At 46.1% G+C, this 22996-nt stretch overlaps 1 protein-coding gene across 1 annotated transcript; it reads right to left on the minus strand.

Annotated features, from left to right (window-relative positions):
- Positions 1–10574: 10574 nt before the first annotated feature.
- Positions 10575–22688, minus strand: LOC115401222 (uncharacterized). The gene is made up of 5 exons (XM_030109452.1): positions 22573–22688; positions 19917–20074; positions 18526–18728; positions 11708–11795; positions 10575–10770 (listed from the first exon to the last, which is right to left on the minus strand). Exons 1-5 carry the CDS (start codon positions 22667–22669, stop codon positions 10633–10635), a joined length of 684 nt encoding a protein of 227 aa, XP_029965312.1. The 5' UTR covers positions 22670–22688; the 3' UTR covers positions 10575–10632.
- Between the last annotated feature and the right edge of the window lie 308 nt (positions 22689–22996).

Here is a 22996-nt window from a genome sequence, read left to right on the forward strand (position 1 = left end):
GTCCGGCCTGAGTATTCAAGTTCAAACTAAGACTGATTTCCATTTTTTTGCCCCTCCTTTGCTCTCACAGACAGGATGTGTGTGTGAGTGTGTGTGTGTGTGTGTGTGTGTGTGTGTGTGTGTGTGTGTGTGTCCAGAGAGGGGAAGTAAATCAAATCACTGTCTTTCAGCCACAACAGTTTTTCATCAGAAAGTCGAATCAAACCAGAGAAATGAAGAGATGAAGAGAAATCCTGAGAAGTTTCCGTTAACTAGTTGTTTTTTGAATCACAATTATGTTTTCGCCATCAGTGAAAAAGAGTTGTGAACTGCAGATGTGTTTATTTGAAAAAGTCATATTTTTAACAGTCAGCATTGTCAGACTTCTCCTGTAACCCAGCCTGCTGTTGACCAGATCCCTTCAGCCTCTCAGAGTTGGTGCTGGAGGCTGCAGGTCTGGCCTCTCGTCTGGGAAACTGGCCTAAACAACTGGATTTTAATGGAGGACTGTTGTGCTGGACGCTGTGTTTTAAATGACCGTGAGCAAACTCCCAGAGAGCAGACTGAGCAGCACATCAGGAAAAGTGATGTCCAGGCCGCTGGTGGTCAACCCGGCAGTGGAGGCTGCTGCTCGGCGCCATCGCTGGGATCCACCCTGTCCTTTCTGCTCCGTCACAGAAACAGTGTTCCTCTGTTTCCTGGACTGTGGGAGACTGATAGCTCTGTTCCAGCTGCTCCATTTAATGCTCCAGATGTTTGGGGAAGTTTCCTCCAGACAGATATACATCACGGGGTACAGGTACAACAAGAAAAACCAACAAAAATGTCAACTTTTCAGCTTTATTCATGGACGGGCGAAGAGAGCAGTGTACCTGAGCAGAAAAACCAGGTCAGAAACTCTGAACTGTCACCGAAATGTGCTCTTTGAGAGGCTGCTTAAACCTAGGTTAAAGGTCATCTTTAACTTTTCCAGGTGGAGGAATGTTGCTGGTGTTTGGTGTTTCTCGGTGTCTCGCGCTCTGTGGTTGATGATGACTTTGTCTTTGGGAGGCTGTTGGTGTGGCCTCTGGGACTGCAATGGAAACATGATGTCTGTATTTACACACATCTACATGTACATGTATTTAAGTGTATTCTTCCTCTTTCAGCTAGTTTTACTAAACTGTATGTTTATTCAACAATAACTTTTGTTGTGTTGATATCCTGTAAATATAATAAGTTTTAAAAATCAAAATCTCTTCACCTCCTCTTCCTCTTCCTCTCTTTTCCTGAAATGCATGAATATAACAATTTTGGGCAAAAATAAAAGTGTTTGTTGGATTTCTTTCTTTCTTAATTTGATGCCACGGCCTTGGAGTTTTCTACTCTCAATCCAGTCCCGTTTAAAGGCCCAGGGCTCCTCTCTGTTGAGTTGAGTAGTGCTAACAGGAAGGTTCTAGTGGCATCCTGCTTTATGGCCAGATGTGGTTTTTTTCTCGTCATGAGGTTCTGGTGCAATAGATGAATTATTTTTTCAGGCGAATTGTTCAAACTGTGATACAAGCGCCAAACTCCATGGCGGTTACTTTTTAATCAACAGCGGAATATTACTTTTTACCATAAAGATGCATAGACTTGACCAATATGAATGATTGTGCAACCAAATCATACATTCTACACCATGAAGAATATGATTTTTGGACTTCTGAATCACTAAAAACCTTCCCTTTACCTTTAGTGATTCAAAAATACAGAACTATGTTCAACCTACATAATGGTACAGTAGTGCAGTAGGGCTTAATGTATGTAGTTTGGGGTGAAGGGTGTATTAGTAGAGATAGTACCTTTGTAACAGCAGTAAGCCACATCCTTCACCGTGGAGGGACTACTGGCACTGGTCCTCACTAACTACCTAACTCTCACCTCTGGCTCGAACAAGTTTCTAGTGCATGGCAACTACCACAGCCCATGTTGGCTCATGGGCTGAACTAGCTGAGTGATGGAACATGCCATGCCAGGCTTTGACACAAAATGCATGAAGTCAACACAAGAACTCAACCATGGCTGGAACATCTCCCATTTATTTATTAAACCCTAACTGCACCTCCACCAAAGACTATAGAAGAACAACAGTCACTTTAACATATGCATTAGCAAATGTATAGTTATTTTTTTTTACTAATTTGACTCTGGTTTAGACTTGGAAATGATATTTGGCAGCTAAAATATAGTTAATTGTGCACATAATAAATGGAAATAAATGTTGTAGGTGTACATGTCCCCCTTTAAAAACACATTTGTTTTATATCATTGCAAATGCAACGTTTCCCTGTTAATTTTTCACTGTTTTTGCATAAAGATGGTAGAAAGAAGCTCCAAATTTATCTCAGAATTGTACATTTGGGTTTTCTATTCTTGAAAACCTCCTATTTAACACCAAGATCAACTAAATCTGTTACTGCGGTGAGATTCTGTGGTCAAATACGCCTGAATGGCAGCAATCTTGAATTTCAAGTGAAGTGGCCAGTGTATTTTTTCAAAAAAAGTAACCCCTATAAGAACTATTTGTGCCAAGTTTGGTGCTTGTATCACATTTTGAACGATATCTGTTGCACTCTCCACAGAGTTGGTTCCTTGCCCATGTGAAAGTTCTCCTCATTAATGATGTTGAAGCGCAGGGAGCCTCAGTACACCGCTGCAGGCCGCCTCAGGTGAGCTGTTAGCCACCTCGGTAGGTGAAGGACCTTCAGTTCCAGAGGGAGACTTGAGAACCCTCTGGGTCTGTTTCTTCAGCTTCACCATCATACGGAGTTTTATAAACAAGTTCCACCATAAAAAATAGCAAAAACTATATATATATATATATATATATATATATATATATATATATATATATATATATATATATATATAAATTTTTTAATGAAGGTGTTAAAACACAACCTCACAACATTGTCAGCTCTCTCACCTTTATTTATTTTTAAACTAATCACATTTTTTTTCAAAAATTCTACTTCTAAAATATTTATTTCAGATGTTGGTGGAGAATTCATCTTCCCATGTGCGTCTTTAAGCTGCAGCAGCTTCAGTTATGTGTGAATACAATTTAAAACTGAGATTGCTGACATATTTGGGCACCCCATTTGTCAAATGCAGCAATCTCTAATATCAGGATTTGTGTCTTCAGAGTTCCTGCTGGCGTCGTCCCCTCTGCTAGCAGTTGAACAGTTGCAGTCCTGGTTTTAGCTCAGACACACACAGCAGCGCTCCGCCCAGCCTGCCAACACTGGAAAACTTCACACACTCAATCACACTATTGTGAGCTCCTTCACAACTCAAGCAAAAACCGAAAGGAATCCCTCAGAAGAGGCTTTCTTTTAATGTAATCTGCAACTCTGAGTCTGAGTCTTTATAAATGAGCAGGATCTCAGTAACAGAGCTGTCTCTCTCTGGGGTTTGAGGTGAGATAAAAGAAAACCGAGGTTATCTTCAACTCGGCCCACATTCCAACACAGAGGACGGCGTTGAGAGCAAGCTGCTAATTGAAGACATATTGCTAAGATGTATTGCTGCCAGTCAAATGATACTTCACTGACCTGCAATCCTGGTGCAAGAGGGACCTCCAGTGGCAAACATGGGAGAGATCAGCTGGCTGTCTGAAGACTGAGAGGAGTCCATGGGAGACGGGCTGGAGCTGCTGAAAATATACATTTGACCAGGAGGTGAAAGGGCATCAGTAAATGAAGAATAGAGACAGTACGAGGGATGGGAATTAAGTTGCTAGGATTATTTTTGATTGTGCTTCACGATTTGGTGCTTTTCATTGGGAAAACTGCATGAATAATTGATCTGGGAATTTGCAAAATTGGCAAAAAATTCCAAAGAATTGAAGCACTGTGTTGAGCCAGTGTTTCAGTTCCCATCGTCAGACAGAGCACTGTTATATGCAGTAGGTGTATGGATAGAACAGCATGTAAGAAACTAGAAAACTAGAAAATTTACGTTTTTAGTGAAACAGAAAGTGAATCAGATAATCTCCCAAAAATTAACGATAAAAGAAAAGAAAACTTCAACACAGAAAATAAATGCTGAAACAGTCTTACAACACCACATCTCACTAGCAGAGGAACTAAATGGTCAAGTTGTTGAAGAAATCGGCCGAAGCGGTGACCTGAAGATGCTCTCGCTGGTTTTTTCCTGCTTGACGTCAGGGTGGAACTCTGAGGCTGAGCTCTGTGAATGCCTGGTTTTATTGCAGAGCTCACCTGCTGAGGAAGAGTGTCCTGATTTAAAGAAGCCTGACAGGAGCCTGTGAAGTCCTCTCAGCAGGAGGCAGGAGGCGCTGCTGGCCCGAGCAGAGAGATCGCTCCTCTCTAACGATGCCTGACAGATGTTCGGTCCTCTGCGTCCTCTCACGTCTCGTCTTCTCAGTTATCAATCTATAGGCAGCAGTCCGAAGAGGAGGAGGAGGGGGCCATGGAAGAAAAGGGGAGTTTTGTGTCTGTCTTTCTCTGTGGATGTAAAATCAGTTGGAGTTCAGACTGTGCTGCTGGCTCTGCTGTCATATACCAGGTTGTAAATATTTCCTCTTCCTGCAGTCTGTTTCCTCACAGACAACAAAAGTTGTGCAGAACTTTGCAATAAGTCACACAGTGTGGATTTTATTAGCCGTCAAAGTTTGAACTCTGAAATCCTGCTTGGCTGCCGCTTATAATGGAGCCGGATGGGAGAAAACGTCGCCTTTTTCACAAACCGAGGCCTTCCGTGTCTCAACTAATAGTCTGGCTGCTTTAAAAACCACACAGACAGAAAAAGAACCAATTTTCCTTCCCAAAGTGCTCATTTTACTGTCATGTTTGACCAAACCCGGGAGACCTGAAGGGAGCTGTGGCCTCATGGCTAAATGTGGGAGTCGTCGTTCAGCTGAGAGCAGCTGTCAATCAAGCTGACAGTCAGCGGCTGCAGAGAGTCTCTTTCTCCTCCCCCAGCTTTAATAAGACCTTTTTTAATAAGAGCTTTCAAGACCCTCACAACAGGTCTGGGTCTGCCAAGTCTGTCCGGTTTCCTCCTGCCAGAGAATCCAACTCTCCACCAGGTGGTGATCGGTCCACAGCTCTGCTGCTCTCTTCACTGAGTGTCCAAAACAAACCGGAGGTCAGATGAAATGACAATAAAGTTGATCATCGACCTCTGACCTAGGGTGTCCTGGTGCCAAGTGCACTTATGGACCCCCCTGTGCTCCAACATGGTGTATGTTATGGACAAACTGTGGCTAGCACAGAAGTCCAATAACAGAACACCACTCGGGTTCAGATCAGGGAGGCCGTGCGATCCAATCACCCCCCTCCAGGTCTCACTGTCGCTGCCCACGTGACCATTAAAGTCCCCCAGTAGAACCATGGAGTCCCCAGTCGGAGTGCTGTCCAGCACCCCTCCCAGGGACTCCAAGAAGGCCGGGTACTCTGCACTGCTGTTCGGCCTGTAAGCCGAGCAGTGAGTCACCTGTTAAAGACCAGACGACACAGGGACGCCACACTGTGGTGAACTCCAACACATGGCGGCAGAGCTGTGGGGCTATAAGCAAACCCACACCACCACCGGGACCTCTCAGCCTCCCTCACTAGCTCAGCAGCCCCCCTTGATTTTCATCAAATGACCTCGGGGACCCACCGGTATAAACAGGAAATGATAACCAATTCGTTCTAATCAGTCTCATAAACTGGGTCAAACTATTAATTTGGAATTTGGATTAATAACCGATTAACTTGAACAAAACAGGTCGACATTTCATTCATAACTGTGAAACATTAATGACAAATGATTCCAAAAATTGCATTTATTAACTATCAAGCAAAACCAAACACAATTCTATCTACATGTATATACAAGTTGTGTGTGTGTGTGTGTGTGTGTGTGTGTGTGTGTGTGTGTGTGTGTGTGTGTGTGTGTGAGGGAGAGAGAGAGAGAGAGAGAGAGAGATGGAGTCTGTGAGACAAAATATAGTATGGAGGAATGAACAACTTGTCCTCTGGTGAAGCCCAGATAGCTACCACTGTCCACTGTCTTTGAAGGACGAGTCGCTCTGGTGCAGTTGTTCCCCTTTCCCACTGGCCAAAAAAAACCCGTTTAAACCCACTAATAATCGGCTCCTCATGTCAGTGGGAAGGTGTTAAAACGGCATTCCAACGCTGGTCGATCGACCCTGCAAGCGACCCGGGTTTTAATCGGCTCGGCTCCGATCGGCTGTTAGTGTGAAGGCACAGCCGCGTTGACGTGGTAATTTACGAGATGACATCAACGTAGCGAGGCTACGTTAGCGCACTTGTTGTTTTTGGACACAGCGTGGGATTTCCTTCGTCAAGAAGACACAGTGTTGGCAAGATAGTGAGACCAGAGAGCTACTCTGGATCCGTGGGGAAGAGGAGATTCGTCGGCAGGTAACGGGGACTGAGCTCTTCTGCACTGTTCGCTCTCTCTGTGCTCTGTGGCGCTGATGATGCCATCAACGTGGGACACCATCAGCACGGGAAAACGCAGCCGCGCAGCTCGGATGCCACCGATTAAACCCGGGTCTGCAGGCAGTGGGGGAGGAGTCGGGTCGACAAGCTAGTTTCAGGGGGAAAGGGGTATTCGCCGCTCAGTGGCAGCCGTGTGGTTTCTCTCTCTGTTTCCTGTTAGCGGGTTATTGTTCACGTTGTCAGTTGCAGTGCAGAGGTAGAAAGTGAAGGAGTTGAAGGGTTGAAGAACCGTCCTTGCCGTGGTTCTGATGAAGGCTCCGGTTCTGCCGTGCCGGGTCCTTTGTGGGCTGGAGGACTGGATCCTGGACCCTGCATGCAGTCAGATGCTGGAGGCTGACTCTGTGGTGGAGCTTGGCTGGGTCCTGCTCCAGTAGGCCGTGTGCTTATGGCCAGAGGGGTGAACATCCTGCCTGCAGGCTGAAGGAAGCTGGCCGCTTCGCCTGTGGAAGTCTCAGAGAAGGAGTTTGTGAAAGTGGAGGCTGTTCTGGCGGTCCTTGGTTTGAGACTGGACTCTGGGCGCCAGTCTCTTAGCAGTGATGGCAACCCTTTGTGTGTGTGTGTGTGTGTGTCATGCAGCAAACAGTCACACAAAGTTTTAAATCAAGATTAAAAACAACAGTTTCTCTCGTTGGTTTGTTTTCCCAAATGAGGAGACACCTGAGCTGCTCCGGGCCGTCAGTCTGACCGGGGGGATGAGAGTGTTGCGTTGGGGATCCAGGAACGTGATCAGCTGGGCGGTGTTGTTGGCCGAGGGCAGCATGGTGATAGATGTACGCCGTGGTGGCTCATCACTGCACACTGCGATGTTCGCTCCACGCTGGCCAGAGAGCTCAACAACGGCACGCTGGACGATCATACTCCGTCCCCGCCTCCGTCCTTCTGTGAGGCTGAATCCAACCTGATCAGTGAAGAGGAACTTGTGCTCCACTGCAGCTCAAGGACTCTCTGAAACACACAGGACGATGTCAGAAGTGGCGGCTGAACATGTTCAAATAGAACAAATGCAGTGAAATTAGTTTGAAAGAACTGTGAAGATTGTGGGTTTTTTTTAAAGGCTGAAACTGATGGAGCTGTAAAACAGTTTCCAATGCTTCAGGGTTCAAGGTGTTTTTATGTCTTCTGGATAGATAATATCTCCAGGGAAATTAAAAACAAATGTTCGGCACTTTTCATGCCTTCTGATAAACTACAATACATGCATCTGTATATCATATCACCAAAAACATCATATTAAAGTCATTTGCCTTTTGGAAAACTAATAAGCTGATGAAGCTGACAAGTGACCAATGTTTACAGTAAGAACATTTTGAATGACACTGCTTGGTCTGTAAAAATACACATTCCAGAGAATAATTTACACTTTTCTCTATTTTTTCGAATCACAAAAGCTGAGTATTCCTGGTTCAAAGTTCCAGACTGAGTTAGCAAACTGAACTTGGAATCAGTCTGAAGGTGTTGCAGATGTTTTCTAAGCTCATTTGTCAATTTATTTTGATAATTGGGAGATTTTATGCTGAATTTTTATGCCCAGTAACTCATGCGGCGGTTTGTACAGATAAATAAATAATGTTATCAGGTTCTCAGCTGTATTTTCATCCATCCATCCATCTTCCACCACTTATCCGGGGCCGGGTTCCGGGGGCAGCAGTCTCAGCAGGGATGCCCAGACTTCCTGTCCCCAGACTCTTCCTCCAGCTCCTCTTGGAGGATCCCGAGGCGTTCCCAGGCCAGCCCAGAGACATAGTCTCTCCAGAGTGTTCTGGGTCTTCCCCGGGGTCTCCTCCCAGTGGGACATGTCCGGAACTCCTCCCCAGGGAGGCGTCCAGGAGGTTCTGTCCTAAAGAGGAGCTGAGCCTCCTCAGCTGCTCCTCTGGATGTGGAGGAGTAGCGGCTCTACTCCCAGCTCCTCCCCCTGTTAGAGAGTCCAGCCAGCCTCTGGAGGAAGCTCATTTCAGCCGCTTGACCTGACCAGGACGGCAGAGGCTCCCGGAGCCTCCGACCAGCCTCCCTGAGGAGCCTCCAGCGAGCTGCAGAGGTCTCGGTTTGTCAGTTTGTGACAGTATCAGTGTCAGAACCAGGTCTTCTGTAAATGCTTGTCAATATGTTTGATCATTTTTCAACATAAAGTCGAACTGTAAGGCATTCCATTATTTCATCTATAGATATTGTCATATTTTTGGCAACTGTCGCTTGTAAATTGTTTTTAACCTATAAAGCAACACCTTCTGCATTTGTGTAGTTTGTTCAGTTTGAACGTCTCACACCCATTTATAGAGAAATGATCAATTTTATCATCATTTAACCATGTTTCTCAGATTGCTATAATATCAAAAGGACTTAAAAAATTGTCAAGATACTCTAACTTTTCAAAATTCATATAGAGACTACAAATGTTAACATGAATATCATAAGTGAGTACACTGAGATTCTGATCAGCAAACAGGCACATTTAGTTCACGTTCGTGGTCAGGAGCATCTTGTCGTTGGCTTTGGGTTGATGTTTCAGTGTCAGTGTGATCAGTCAGGTTGTAGGATGTCACAGTCCACATGTTCCTCTTCATCTGAATTAGTCCGAGTCCACTGCATCGTTTATCTTTGGCCTCTTCCGGAGAGCCATTCAGTTCAGGGAACACTTTACAGTTCATGTACTGTAGCTGGAATTTAGTTTTGTTTCCTCAGAAACTGTGCCTGCCTTGCAATGTCTGCGTTCTTTTTAGTAAGATTTTTATTTGAGTTCACGTCTGTCCCTTTTAGGTTTTACCTTGTTTCAGCACAGCAGTCTTCAGTTTTCTGTTTATTAGCCGATCAGTCGCTGCATGTGGCCGTTTGTCCCTCCTTGATAGCGGACGCCAGGCTTCAATCGATGCCGATGCCTTTGTGTTCAGCAACGAGAACACCTGCTGCTCCACTGACTCCTGACCCTCCTCCACCTCTTCTCCTCCTTCACTGCTCTTGATCCAAACCCAGGATTATCAGGCCATTTAAGCTCACGTATTGCTCAAGATCTGAAAGTCGATGCTGTAGAGCAGGAATCTTAATGTCTTCCTCTTCATTTACTGTTTTTACATTGTTTTTATTCTATCCATTACCTCCATTATCGTGGTTTGTCGTGTTGCGAGCAGGGATTGTTTGGGTTTAGCAGAATTGGTGAATTAGTTGCAGGTTGTGTCTCAGCTACCAGTAAATGTGTGAAAACAATCGAGAAAAACTGTAACAGAATGAAAGACTGAATGAACTGGAGGCAGAGCGTACCGGTCAGAGCTGCGGGTGTCCTGCAGGGGGCAGCAGAGGCTCGGTGCTGGACCTTCAGCTCTCCTCTTCAGGGTATGGACTTGTGCCTCCAGCTGGCAGACCTGCTGCTGCAGAGCCTCCTTCTCCTCCATCAGGCAGTCTTTGAACCTGCATGGAGGCGACACTCAGCTGGAGCGTCAGAGAGAGAGAGAGCAGCTGGCCGAACGGAAACAGGAGCTGCAGCAGGACGCTCTGCTCTGCCTGTCCTCATGCAGATACCTGATCCACATCGAGGATGAACCCCACTGGGCTTCGAATCACGGTCTGCATATCAATGTAAAGTCCATTTTTAACCAGTTTTCGGTTGAGATGAGTAAGAGCACACACGATCATCTCCTCCACCAGCCTCTCCTCTGTGCTTTGCTCTGACGCACCGTACGCCTCAGGCCACTTCAGAAAACAATCCACGACCACCAGGACATCGCGGTGCCTGGTGTCCATTACTGGAGACGACCTGCGGACATCCACCCCTATTCAGGGCCGTCAGGGCCCCACCAGGTACTGCTGCAGCGGAGCGTTGAGACGGCCTGTCTGAGCCGTGCAGCATCATTGTCATCATGTCTGGTTGTTGGAGGGTGACGGATGAGAGGAAGCAGCAGAGAAGCCTGTAAGACTGGACTCTGCTGCACTCTGTATGTAAATACACTGCATTTATCCCTTAAGGGCAGTTTCTCTCATTTTTAAGTTCAAATTTTATAAACCTTCCTGATAAATACATTATTGCAATACCAAGGCACACATCCAGTGCTGAGAAAGCTTTGATTAATGGCTTAAAAAGGACAGAAGAAGAGAACATCAGGTGTGTGAGCTTGTTTAGAACTGTCAGTTCAGTTATAGTCTCCAGCCAAAAGTCCCATAATGCCCGTCAAGGGGCGGACTCCTGGACGAACCTCTTGACGCAGCGCAGCCAGCAGCGCTGCTGCTCACACAGGAACTCGAACTGCTCGGCCGTCTGCTGCAGCTTCTTCACGCTGCCCTCGTTCTCACGCCGCAGGTCTCCGACCTACAGCAGAAGGAGAAGACAGAGGTCCTCCTGCATCAGAACCACAGAAACCAGGACGGAGGGACTGAGGAGCGTTTCAGTAACCCCGGGGTCAACGCTCTGATGGAGCTGCTCACTCTGCTCTGTCAGGCTCTCTGAGGAAAGAAACCAGCTGGTCTAACAGGGAGCAACGTCCAATGAGAGATGAAACTGGGGAGCCGTGATGCCGAGGCTGAGCAGCCATGTTTCCTGTGAAAGACGCTCCTTCTCTGCTGGCTGCTGTCAGGGTTAGGGAGTAACTGATTACATTGTGACGGCCTTACGTAATCAGGATACAAAAAAAATATAACTGTAATCCATTACAGTACACAGAACAATGTGTAATCTGGTTCCAGGTATTTCTGATGAAAACATGGATTACTGAGTGGGATTACATTTGAAAATAAAATGGAATATACCAGACATGCGCTCCACCTGCAACACTACCATAGATAAATAAAGAGTAGGCTGGTGGTACATACTGCTGTTCCTCACTGTGGCCACCAGGGGGCACAAGAATCAGGCATTCTGTACGTGCGCCCCTGCAGGTGATGTTGGTATTGCCTGGAGCATGTACTGATAACACTCAGCATTGTGTGTTTGCTGTTACAGTCATCCACACACTGAGAGGATGACACATTGTATTGGTCCTGCTCTTAATGCTTATGTTTACTGGTGAAGTAATCTAAAAGTACTCTGGTATATTACTTGTTTATTTCAGTAGTTACGTACTTTTTCGACAGGTAACTTGTAATTGTAGGAATTGTAAAGAACAGAAGAAACAGTGAAAATCTGACTTTTCCAATCAGCACTCGGGAAGCAGAGCTGAGGGGGTTAGATGTGTGTTTAAAGGCTGCGGCCGGCCCGCCAGTCCTCAGTGCAGCTGATCGGATGGTCAGATGGAGAAGCGGCTCCCTACCTGCTGCTGGTGAGCCTGGTGAAGACTCCTCAGCTCCTCCTTCAGGGACCTGTTGGCCTGTTGCAGCTCCTTCAGCTCCACAGTCTGACTGAGGACAACAGCAGGTTTTGAAAGTTACATCCTACTGATCTGTAGCTTGATCCACACTCAAATAGCTGGACTCAGCGAGCTCCTCATGTTTGGTGTTATTGGCTGCAGCTCTTCTATCGCTTGTATCATGACCATAAAGTCGTTTGATTTTTTTCAAGTATTTCAGTCTTGATGAAGTCTTCAAAAATCTGTCTGCAAAGACAGTGATGACGTGAAGACGGCTCCAAGCAGGGATCTGAAGGCTCCACGTCTTCACAGGAGCTGGATGTTTCCTCTGCCTGTGGTGAGATGTTCACTGAGAGGCTGCTCAGTCTCTCCTGCTCTCTCCTCCCCACTAGCCTGCGTCTGTCATGATGTTTCTCTTCGATTGTTTAGCTGCGTTGAAACATGGAGGATTGAGTTCAGGTCACGCTGCTGTTCAAAGCTGCAGCTGGTTTTGCAGGTGATGCATCTCAGACCTGTGGCGCTCAGTCAGAATAACGGTCCACAACACAGCCTTTATCATCAGTAGAAGAGAGGGCAAGATCAGATACAATCACACTTTACGTGTCGACGATGAGGAAATTCTCCGTGTTGCAGGGACTATTGGACTATTTGACAGTAATGAAAGGATAGCAAGAAAATTATCAATATGATACGTTTTCAGAATAATAAGAGATCCAATAATATAATCAACTACATCAAAATGGTGACAGTATTTTATGATAATTTTGGTAGCACAGAATAAATAAATGAATGTTGTACAGACGGACTTTGCTCCAGTCTTGTAGTCCTCAGTGAGACACAGTGACGTCCCTAATGCCCCCCCCCCCCGTGTTATATGATCATGTTATACATGTATATTGTGTACTATAGAAGTTGCTTATCTAAAGAGACAAATATGAAAAAGAAATGAAGCATTAAATTAGCCACAAATGAGTAACAAAGTGCGAAAGTGCAAAAATGTCTCCAGTGAGCTTCAATATTACAGAGACAGAATCACCATAAACATGGTGAGAAAGAGACACAAAAGCTACCAGAAGGTGTCCAACAACAGCTACAAGGAAACGAGCAAAACACGTTGATCCAAAAGTCCACAAAGAAGCTCAGGAGGAAGACAAAGAAATGCAAAAAGACTGACGGTCGACAACAAACAGGCCACGAAGCGAACACAGTGAAAGGGTCAGAGCTCTGCAGGGCGGAACGCAACAAGAGGAAGAAAACATCTCCACAAACAGAGGCAGCCTGCAGCACACTGACCTCAAAGGGTCAGAAAGAGACAAAAACAGATGGAAAATACAATGTGACCAAAACACATAGCGACCCTGGACGGTTTTACTTTTACCCCCAGTAACACTGTGAGGAACCTGGGAGTGACCTTTGACCTTTAACTCCCACAGGTCTGCAGGACCTCCTTCTTTCACCTGCCTGTTATGTATTTTGTGCCACTAAGGCTGCCGTACTGAAGACGCACCCACGGCATTATGGGTAGCGTAGTTTATGTTTAAGAGTTTACATCCAGCGGTCCGTGTGTTTTGCTGTGTTGATCAATAAAAGAACTAAACGGCCACATGAGTCCGTGTTCTTGTTATATGAAGAAGCCAACCTCGAGATATAACAAAAGTGGCGACGAGGACGTCTGAATTGACGCGTTTTGCCGGTGTTTGGGGAGAAGTGTGAAGGACTTCCTCAGAGTTAGCTTGGAGCTAGCGTGGATGCTACCGCGGAGTGTGGCACGTGTGGCGGATTCTTCTCAGAAAAGAGGGGAGGAATGGACCGGCAACACCGACAGTGATACACCAGGACCAAGGGACGCTGTGAGTAAAGTGTGGTGACCATATGCAACGAAGTGGTGCTATAACCAGCAGTTGTGATAAAGAATGGCTGGAGTCATCGGCTCAATTGGTCCCTTTGATGAAAGTATAGAGCAATGGAGCTCATACACAGAGCGGTTTGACTATTTTGTTGCTGCTAATGGAATAAGCGATGAAAAGCTTGTACCCACTTTCTTGAGTGTGATTGGACCAAAGACCTTTACCCTGCTTCGGAACATATTACAGCCTGAAAAACCAGGGAGTAAAACGTACAAAGAAATTGTGGACACTTTGACAAAGCATTTCTTCCCCAAACCTCTGGTAATCGCTGAAAGATTTCGATTTCATCGGCGAAATCAAGAAGAGGGTGAGTCTGTCACCATGTTTGTGGCAGCTTTACGTAGACTAGCAGAGCACTGTGAGTTTGGTGATACGTTAAGTGATGCGTTAAGGGACAGGCTTGTATGTGGACTGAAAAATGAAGCTGCTCAAAAGAAACTACTGACAGAAAGTGACTTGACGCTCGAGAAAGCCATTAACATCAGCGTGTCCATGGAAATGGCTTCTAAGGAGGCCCAACAGCTGCATGTGGGGGGACAGGTTCACAAAATCAGCAAGGGAAACATGGATGCTAATGGGCCATGTTTTCGCTGTGGGAAGTCTGGCCATTCTGCATCTGCATGCTGGTGCAAAGACATGGATTGCCGTAAATGTGGAAAAAAAGGTCACGTGGAGCGAGCATGTCGAAGTAAAATGAGCAAGGAAGAAGGCTCCAAGTTTGGAAATAAAAACAAAACTCCGTACTTCAAGAAAAAGAGACGTGTGCACACAGTCAAAGGTGAAAAAGAGAGCAGCAGTGATTCTTCAGAGGGAGACGTGTCTGCTTTGGTGAATACACTAAGTGTAATGACTGTGGGGGATAGTTCAGATGGTTTCTGGACTCAAGCTAAGTTGGAAGGACATTCCATAAAGATGCAGATAGACACTGGATCGAGAGCATCATTAGTGTCTGATCAGTTCTACAGGAAATATCTGCATCATCTTCCCCTACGTCCTGCAGACACTGTTTTCAGAGCCTACACTGGACATCCAGTGCACATGAAGGGGATGACCGATGTACTGGTGCAGTGTAATGATCAAACTGTGAGACTCCCAGTTTACATCACGAGGGGAAATTTTGCCGCCATAATGGGTCGAGTGTGGTTGAAAGCGATTCGTCTCAACTGGCAAGAAGTGAGAAAAATATCAGACAGTTCTCAGCTTCAAAAAATTCTGGAAAAACATGAAGAAGTCTTTTGTGATGAACTGGGCTGTATGAAAAATATCACTGTGAAGCTGCACGTTAAACCTGATACTAAACCTGTGTTTCTGAAGGCAAGACCTGTACCATATGCTGTCAGACCGAAGGTGGAGGCTGATTTGGAGGCAATGGTCAAAAATGGAGTCCTGGAGCCAGTAACAGTGAGTGAGTGGGCTACACCCATCGTTCCAGTGCACAAGAAAAATGGTGGAATCCGGACCTGTGGAGACTTTAAGGTAACTGTCAATCCTGCCTTAATTACAGAACAGTACCCACTTCCTCTGATCGATGACTTATTTGCTGGACTAAGTGGTGGAAAAAAATTCAGCAAAATACATCTGAACCAGGCTTACCTGCAAATGCAGGTTGATGAACAGTCACGTGAGATGCTCACTATTAACACACAAAAAGGCCTTTTCAGATACTGCAGACTACCGTTTGGTATCACTTCAGCACCAGCCCTGTTTCAGAGAGCTATGGACCAGGTCCTCAGTGGTCTACCCGGGGTGCAGTGCTATTTGGATGACATTCTGTGCACTGGGGCAAACGATGAAGAGCACCTGCAAAATCTGGATGCGACTCTACAAAGACTGAGGGAGTATGGATTGAGAGTGCGCAGAGACAAATGTGAGTTCTTTCAACCATCAGTGGAATACCTGGGGCATGTGATTGATGCTCAGGGACTTCACACAGCACCGTCCAAAATCACAGCCATTGTGGAGGCACCTCCACCCCAAAATGTCAGCCAGCTGCGATCTTTCTTGGGGTTGCTGAACTATTATGGACGTTTTATCCCAAATCTGGCATCGCTGTTGCAACCACTGCATGAGTTGTTACACCAAGACAAGCCATGGAAATGGACAACCACATGTCAGGAGGCTTTTATGAAGGCAAAGAATGTGCTGACTACCTCAGAAGTGTTGACTCACTTCAACCCTTCACTCCCAATTCAGCTTGCTTGTGATGCTTCTCCGTATGGGGTAGGAGCTGTAATCTCTCACATACTGCCAAATGGTGAGGAGAAGCCCATCGCTTTCGCTTCCAGAACCTTGAACAAAGCAGAAACTAACTATGCTCAATTGGAAAGAGAGGCATTGAGCATTGTTTTCGGTGTGACAAAATTCCATCAATATTTGTATGGGAGGAAATTTACACTTTTGACAGACCATCGACCTCTCACAACCATCCTGGGGCCACACACTGGGATTCCGCCTCTTGCTGCGTCAAGGTTGCAGAGGTGGGCTTTGCTGCTTTCTGGTCACTCGTACGACATCAAGTATCGTAAGTCAGACTTTCATTGCAATGCTGACGGGTTATCCAGATTGCCACTCCCCATCACAAAACCTGATTCGAAAACAGTGGACATCTTCTACTTCAGGGAAGTGGAAAAGGCACCTGTGTCGGCTGTGCAAATAAAAAGAGAGACTCGAAATGACCCAGAGCTTTCGGAGGTCATGGACATTGTTGTCAAAGGTCGACCTGCCAGCAACACAGTGCATCTCCAGCCTTATCTGGGGAGGAGGTTGGAACTTTCTGTTCAGTCGGGATGCCTGCTTTGGGGAAGGCGAGTGATCATTCCGCTCTCTCTCAGACCAAAAATGTTGCAACAGCTTCACACAGGACATGGTGGAATTGTCAAGATGAAAGAAATGGCAAGAAGCTATTTTTGGTGGCCAGGAATGGACAAACAAATTGAGGAAATAGCTACATCTTGTTCAGCCTGCCATAAAATCAGAAACAACCCACCATTAGCTCCTCTTCATCCATGGGAATTTCCACAACAGCCATGGCAGCGTGTTCACATTGACTTTGCAGGGCCATTGGAAGACAAGATGTTCTTGGTGGCTGTTGATGCACACAGCAAATGGCCTGAAGTGGCAATAATGAGGTCCACCACCACTGAAAAGACAATCGAAAAGCTTGGAGAGATGTTCTGCAGGTTTGGATTTCCTGCACAACTCGTCTCGGACAATGGACCCCAGCTTGTGTCTAAGAAATGTCAGCATTTCTACAAGCAAATGGAGTGCAACATATCACCTCTGCTCCTTATCATCCTGCCACAAATGGGCTCGCTGAAAGGTTTGTCCAGACACTGAAGCGTGCTCTAAAGACATCACGAGGACAAGGAACACTACATCAAAGACTGCACAGTTTCCTGCTAACTTACAGGAACACTCCTCACAGCACGACAAAGTCCTCTCCTGCAAACTTAATGTTCAAGAGAGATCTGCGCACAACCTTTGACCTGCTGAAGCCTGCAGCAGTAAAAGACATTGTTCGTGGTCAGCAGGAAAAACAGATCCAGCGCAGAAAACATCAAGCGAAGGACAGAGTTTTCACATCAGGAGAGACTGTGTTAGCACGGAACTACGGAGGAAAACCTAAATGGGTTCCTGCTACTGTCATTGCTCAGACCGGACCAGTCTCCTACACCATCCAGACACGTCATGGCGTCTGGCGGAGACATGCTGACCAGCTCCTGTCTGCACCGCCAGGGTCAGTGGAGCTGTTCTCCAAAGATTCCGCAGAGGCATCAACTGACTTTACAGTTCCTCTTCACACTGAAGTCCAACACCCAGCTCCAGAGACATCTGCTCCAGCTGCTGATGGGACTTCAGATGGAAGTGAGGTCCTTCTGCATCCTCAAGAGAGTTCACCGTCAATGGACAGTAAGACTGATGCTCCTGCAGAGCGCCGGTATCCTGCACGAGAGAGGCGCCCTCCTGCACGGTTGAGTCTTTAGTGAAACAACTATCCCAAACCTACAGGGGCAGAATAATCCCCTTGTGATCAGTTGAGGGATCGAGGCAGTCTACCCTCATCCCTGAGTTTAGCATGTTAAGTGTGAAAGAAAAAAAAAAAACATTGACACAAAAGAAGTTATTTTGATGCTTAGTTTTTGTGTTAACTGTTAAGTCATGTGTTACTATTGAAATAATATTTGTTTCTGTGAATAACTTGTTTGGTTGAAACAAATGAAAAACTGCAGTGAAAGTTTCTGTTATTTTTCGGGGTGGACATTTATTGTAAGAAGGGAGGAGATGTTATGTATTTTGTGCCACTAAGGCTGCCGTACTGAAGACGCACCCACGGCATTATGGGTAGCGTAGTTTATGTTTAAGAGTTTACATCCAGCGGTCCGTGTGTTTTGCTGTGTTGATCAATAAAAGAACTAAACGGTCACATGAGTCCGTGTTCTTGTTATATGAAGAAGCCAACCTCGAGATATAACACTGCCCAATATTTCTAAAACCAGGAACATGCTGACTCAAAGCCATGCTGAGAAACTAATCCTTCATTTGTTCCTCCAGAGCAGACTACTGTAATTCCTGTCATCAGGAACCAACAACTGGATAAAAAGTCTTCCACTGGTCCAAAATGCTGCAGTTTCAACATCTGGAGGAAGAACTGGGCCTGTTTTTACCTCCCGACAAGAGTCTCAGTAGATCCAGATCAATCTGTGGATCAGCTGCTCATGCTCACTACTTTGGGTCTTCTTCTATGGTGTCAAATGGTCGACATCAACCTGGATTTTCTTTCCTCTGAACACAGACCAGCTACCAACTTGTGGGTCACGAAGCCACCAGTTGAGAAACCCTGCAGTGGAACCAGACGGCGTGCTGCGGTGAGCCTACCTCTGCAGCTCGGCGTGCAGCCCCTCCGTCAGCACGGCCCGGTGCTGGGCCTCGGCGTGCAGCTGCACCACCAGGCCCTCCAGCTTGCCCTCGGAGCTCTGCAGGCAGAGGAGCTCGGAGCTGACCTGTTGCAGCAGCTCGCCGTCCCGGGAGCTCTCCTCCGCCAGCAGGGCCAGGCGCCGCTGCAGCAGGTCCAGCAGGTCCTGCAGGCACAGCACCACCCAGAAAGCTCTCACTCAGACGTGCAGAGGCAGTGCACGCTCCGCAGACGCTCCCACAGGGTCCTCACCTACAGGCTTCCTGATGACACCTGACGGTAGGAACTGTAGTAAACCTCTGCAGAGAGAACTGCTCTCAGGTGTATCGCTGTCATTATCTGGACCGGGCAGATTCTAGAGGCAAAACCTTTCTTCCACTACATGAAAGATGAACAGATGTTTGGAGCAGTATTTCTACAGCCTTTGTTTTTCTTGGCAAACGTGGAGCGCTGTGCTTTAAAAGGAAAGTCGAATCAGAATAAATGTTTCTTTCGTTGAAAGCTTTTGAAGCTCACACCTCAACAGCCTCCTTATACCAGCTGAATGACAGCTCTGGAGAAATCCCATAACTGCTGCAGATTATGTTTGAAAAGTGTTCCAACAAATGACAGCTGGCACGAGGTGAAGGTTTCCAGCCTGGAGGAGTGGGTGTGTGCTTCAACATCTGTCTTCACTGTAATTCATTGCATTATGTTTGTTGGAAAACCGTAAATCCTCTAATAATGACCTGAATTCCATTAAAAACCGGATGCTTCTTTGAAGAAAGCTCATAAAAGCCGAATCCAGCCTGTTTTTTTTTTCTCTTTTCTTTGCTCTGTGAAGCTCTGCGGCACTGCGCTACTGACAGTAGTCTGTGCGACAGCGCCAGTCCTCCTGGTGTGGCGACTGTGTGTATTACACACGTCCGGTAAAAATGGCGGAGAGACAGAAAACATTACACTGGATGTTGAGATTTAATTTTTTTCATATCGATTGAAAAAATAAAATCGAATTATTCGAATTAATTCGATACATCCCCCAGCTCTAAACTGCACTACTGATTATTACTGTTTTAGTACTGTTTGATACTTTCAATAAATGAGCTCAGTACATTTTACTGGGTTCAAACTGACACACAAGAGCTTTCTGCTCTTTTTGAAAAATTTTAAATATAAGCCTTGCCTTCTTCCATTAAAAGCCTGGTGCAGCTACACCTGTGACAAATAAAAGCCCCGGCTACTATAAGAGGATTTACGGAACCGTTTGATCTGCACAGTGGAGCAAACCGGCTCCAGACAATCTTGATCCAGACTTGACTGTAAAGTAACACGAGGGATGATGGAGGCGGACAGAATCGGGTCTGTCCCAGTCTACCTGCTGCTGGTGGATCCTGCTGAGGAGGTGGTCCTGGTTCATCCTGAGCTCCAGGTTCAGCTGCTCCTGCAGGAAGATCCGAGAGGCCGCGACTTCCAGATCATTCTGCAGCTTGCGCTCCCTCTCTTTAGACACCAGGAACTCCCTGTCGAGCACTGCTGCAGCCAAAAGGAGACCACAGCAGTTTTAGAGAAATGCCAAAGTTTCCAGAAGTTTCCGTTGCTCTCTCACTGCAGCTTCTCGCTGCAGGGCCACTGATGTGATGCCTTGAATAAACTGAAATGACTATTTTTGTTTTCATTCCAATAAACTTTGATGAGAGGACCCACTCACAGCAGCCCCACAGTTAACTGGAAGGACCCCCTCTAGGAAACACTGGAGCTAAAAGACTATAAACTTTAAAACAGAAGATATAATAAAAGGCCTGATGTGGAATAAATAAGATAATGTTCAGAAGTAAAACTACGTAAAAAAATAAACCATGATGAAAGTAAGGGAAATGTAAGAGGTCAGTTAAAAGCCTGATTAAAAAGACGTGTTTTTCACCTTCCTTTAAAGATATTGACAGTCTCTGTGGTCCTGAGGTTCTCCGGCAGACTGTTCCACAGGCGGGGGCCCTACTGGCTAAAGGCCGCCTCGCCGGGGGTCTTGGTTCTGGTTCTGAATAAGAGACCGCTGCCAGAGGACCTCAGGGTCCACGAGGGCCAATATGGTAAAAACAGATCCGCTAAATAAGAAGCAGTGTTATCAAGACTTCTGAACACGAATAATCAACTGGCAGCTGGCGGGCCAGATCCTCCTCCTTCACATCAGTGCTGTTATCTTAACTTACTATTAATTCTTTATAATTATCGTCACTATCAGTGTAATAGAATACTCTAAATGTACTAAGGTGAACAGTTAAAACACCCCCATCACTACACAGCCCCATGAACAACGAACCTCCTGTCATCCTCAAACCCTGAACCGCGACAAAATCAGCTCTTTACTCCTCTTTTCCAGTCGGCACACATTCGACAAACCTCTTAACGCCACGCAGGATTTGAACCATAACTTTATGCCACGATTTGAGACAGAAAGACTTGAAAAGTTGGAATTGTGGAGTATGAAAACACCAAATGATTCAGACGTTAGTGTTTGTATTTTTATTGGGGCTGTCAGAGTTAATAGCATTCATTGTGATGAATTAATGTAAGGCTGTCACAATTAGTCACCTAATCACGCTTCCAGCTTTTTATTCAGTTTGAAAACTCTATTTTAAAGGTACACATTACATTCAGTTTGTCTACATGGCATTTTATTTTGAAAGGAACTCCAACGAGGTCAAAAAGGAAATTCTTTCTCTGTGTTCGATTCTAAGACGCTCTGGTAAGAAATGAGTGGCTCCACACAGGAAATTCACCAGTGGCAAAATAACTCTGGGTGTTAAAGACTGGACTTAAATATACACTTTGTAGTGTTAAATTTAAGTGTCAAGATAAACACTTCAAAATGTCAATTCTTAGAATTAACACTATAGAATTAATTATCAACACTGGTGAACTCAGAGGAGTGTTAATAGAAATCCAGAGTCAGCATAAGAAAAAGCTTTAACACTGCAAAAGAGCATGTTTGATATGAGTGACTCTGAGACTCTGAGTTAATTCAACACTGGTGACTTTGCAGGAAGTCGCCACTTTAAATGTCAACTGTTTAAATTGAACTGATTGGACGGGTGAATGCTTTACAGCCACAAAACTGCCTTTAATGCAAAACAACAGAATTTTAAACATGCATTTCAAAGTGAGATTAATGCTGATTAACTCTGGAAATTCTAATTCTAAACAGTAATTTATTAACAGCCCTAATTTTCATGCGGTACGTTGGTTGTTTTTTTGTTTCTGTAGGACTTCAGGTTCATGTTTTCAGCTGAGCGCTGGTGAAATGCGGCTTGTTGTCTCCATCGATTAGTCAAAGAAGTGTGTGGAAATGCCGCTGCATGCATGGAGGAGCTGGAGGGAGGGGAGTGTGGGGGTGATCGCTCTCAGGTGTGAGTAGCTCGTCGTCTCCCCCTCCTCCCTCTCCCTGGGCTTTAAAAGCTGCTCCAGGAGGAGGACTGGAGAAGAACTCTCCTGGACTGCAGGTCTGGACAGACGTCAGGAGGCGGCGGCCTGTCGGGTCTGGTGCTGGCAGCAGGCAGCCGTTCTGGTTGCAGCCAGAGAGAGAGGCTCTCCAGGCGGGTGTGCTTTTTGTTTTGGTCTTTTCAGTTGACAGTAAAGTCATGGAAACCGTCACCAGGCTGGCGTTGTACCTGCGGCCGAACCCACGGGCAGGCAGTAGCCTGTCAGTCATGAACATGGATTACTGGAGTCCTCATCAAACGCCTTTGGAATGAAAATATTGGACACACTCGTTTTAACTGTTCCTTGATTGATTCTCTGAATCCACAGTGAAACACTTACAACATGCTCTCATTCTGAAATACGCAACAGCACCCTGCATGTCCGTGCATCACTTCTATATTCCGTGCATTTGCACTTTTACAACCCTGGACAATAAGCTTCTGAATCACCTGGCAGCCACTGACCAAGCCAGACGATCACCAGGAGCGGAGCGTGGACTGAACCGGTCCCGTGCATCTTACAGCCCCGGCCAGAGTCGTCCTCTGGTGCCTTACCTTTGTCGTGAGCCAGGCGGGTGCACTTGGCCGTCAGATACTGAATCTGACTGTAGTCCTCGTCCCTGTGCGCCTGGAAAAACCGCCTCATGTTCATCCGTCCTTCAGCCGCACGCTCCCGACTCAGAGCAACCTTTGGCTGATCCTGGAGGCAGGACGGAGCTTGCAGATGGGGCAGGGCCTTAATTGCGGCCCCCCCCCCGCCCTCGAAGCGGGGAGGCTGGCGGAGCCGGGCATGTCGTGTCTAGCAGGAAGGCATCTTTACAGTAGCAGCCTCAGGTCACGACTTTTAACACAGGACTGTATAAGATGATTTATGGAAGAGAACACCACGAACACGGAGGTGAAGCTTCTGCTCCTTTCCCCAGATGTGCTTCCATCGAGTTTCTTACACAACTAATGTGTAGTTCAAGTCTGAGCGGGA

The sequence above is a fragment of the Salarias fasciatus genome, chromosome 2 (genome assembly GCF_902148845.1).
Source record: "Salarias fasciatus chromosome 2, fSalaFa1.1, whole genome shotgun sequence".
In the NCBI taxonomy this organism is placed as follows: Eukaryota; Metazoa; Chordata; class Actinopteri; order Blenniiformes; family Blenniidae; genus Salarias; species Salarias fasciatus.

What these genes read in the sequence shown, in the direction of transcription:
- LOC115401222 (XM_030109452.1), bottom strand. Translation starts at nt 22,669, where the DNA reads ATGAACATGAGGCGGTTTTTCCAGGCGCACAGGGACGAGGACTACAGT. An exon ending in CCGCCTGGCTCACGACAAAG is followed by an intron (nt 20,075 to 22,572) that starts GTAAGGCACCAG and finishes TTTTGGCTGCAG; the next exon opens with CAGTGCTCGACAGGGAGTTC. An exon ending in CTGCACGCCGAGCTGCAGAG is followed by an intron (nt 11,796 to 18,525) that starts GTAGGCTCACCG and finishes TGTTGTCCTCAG; the next exon opens with TCAGACTGTGGAGCTGAAGG.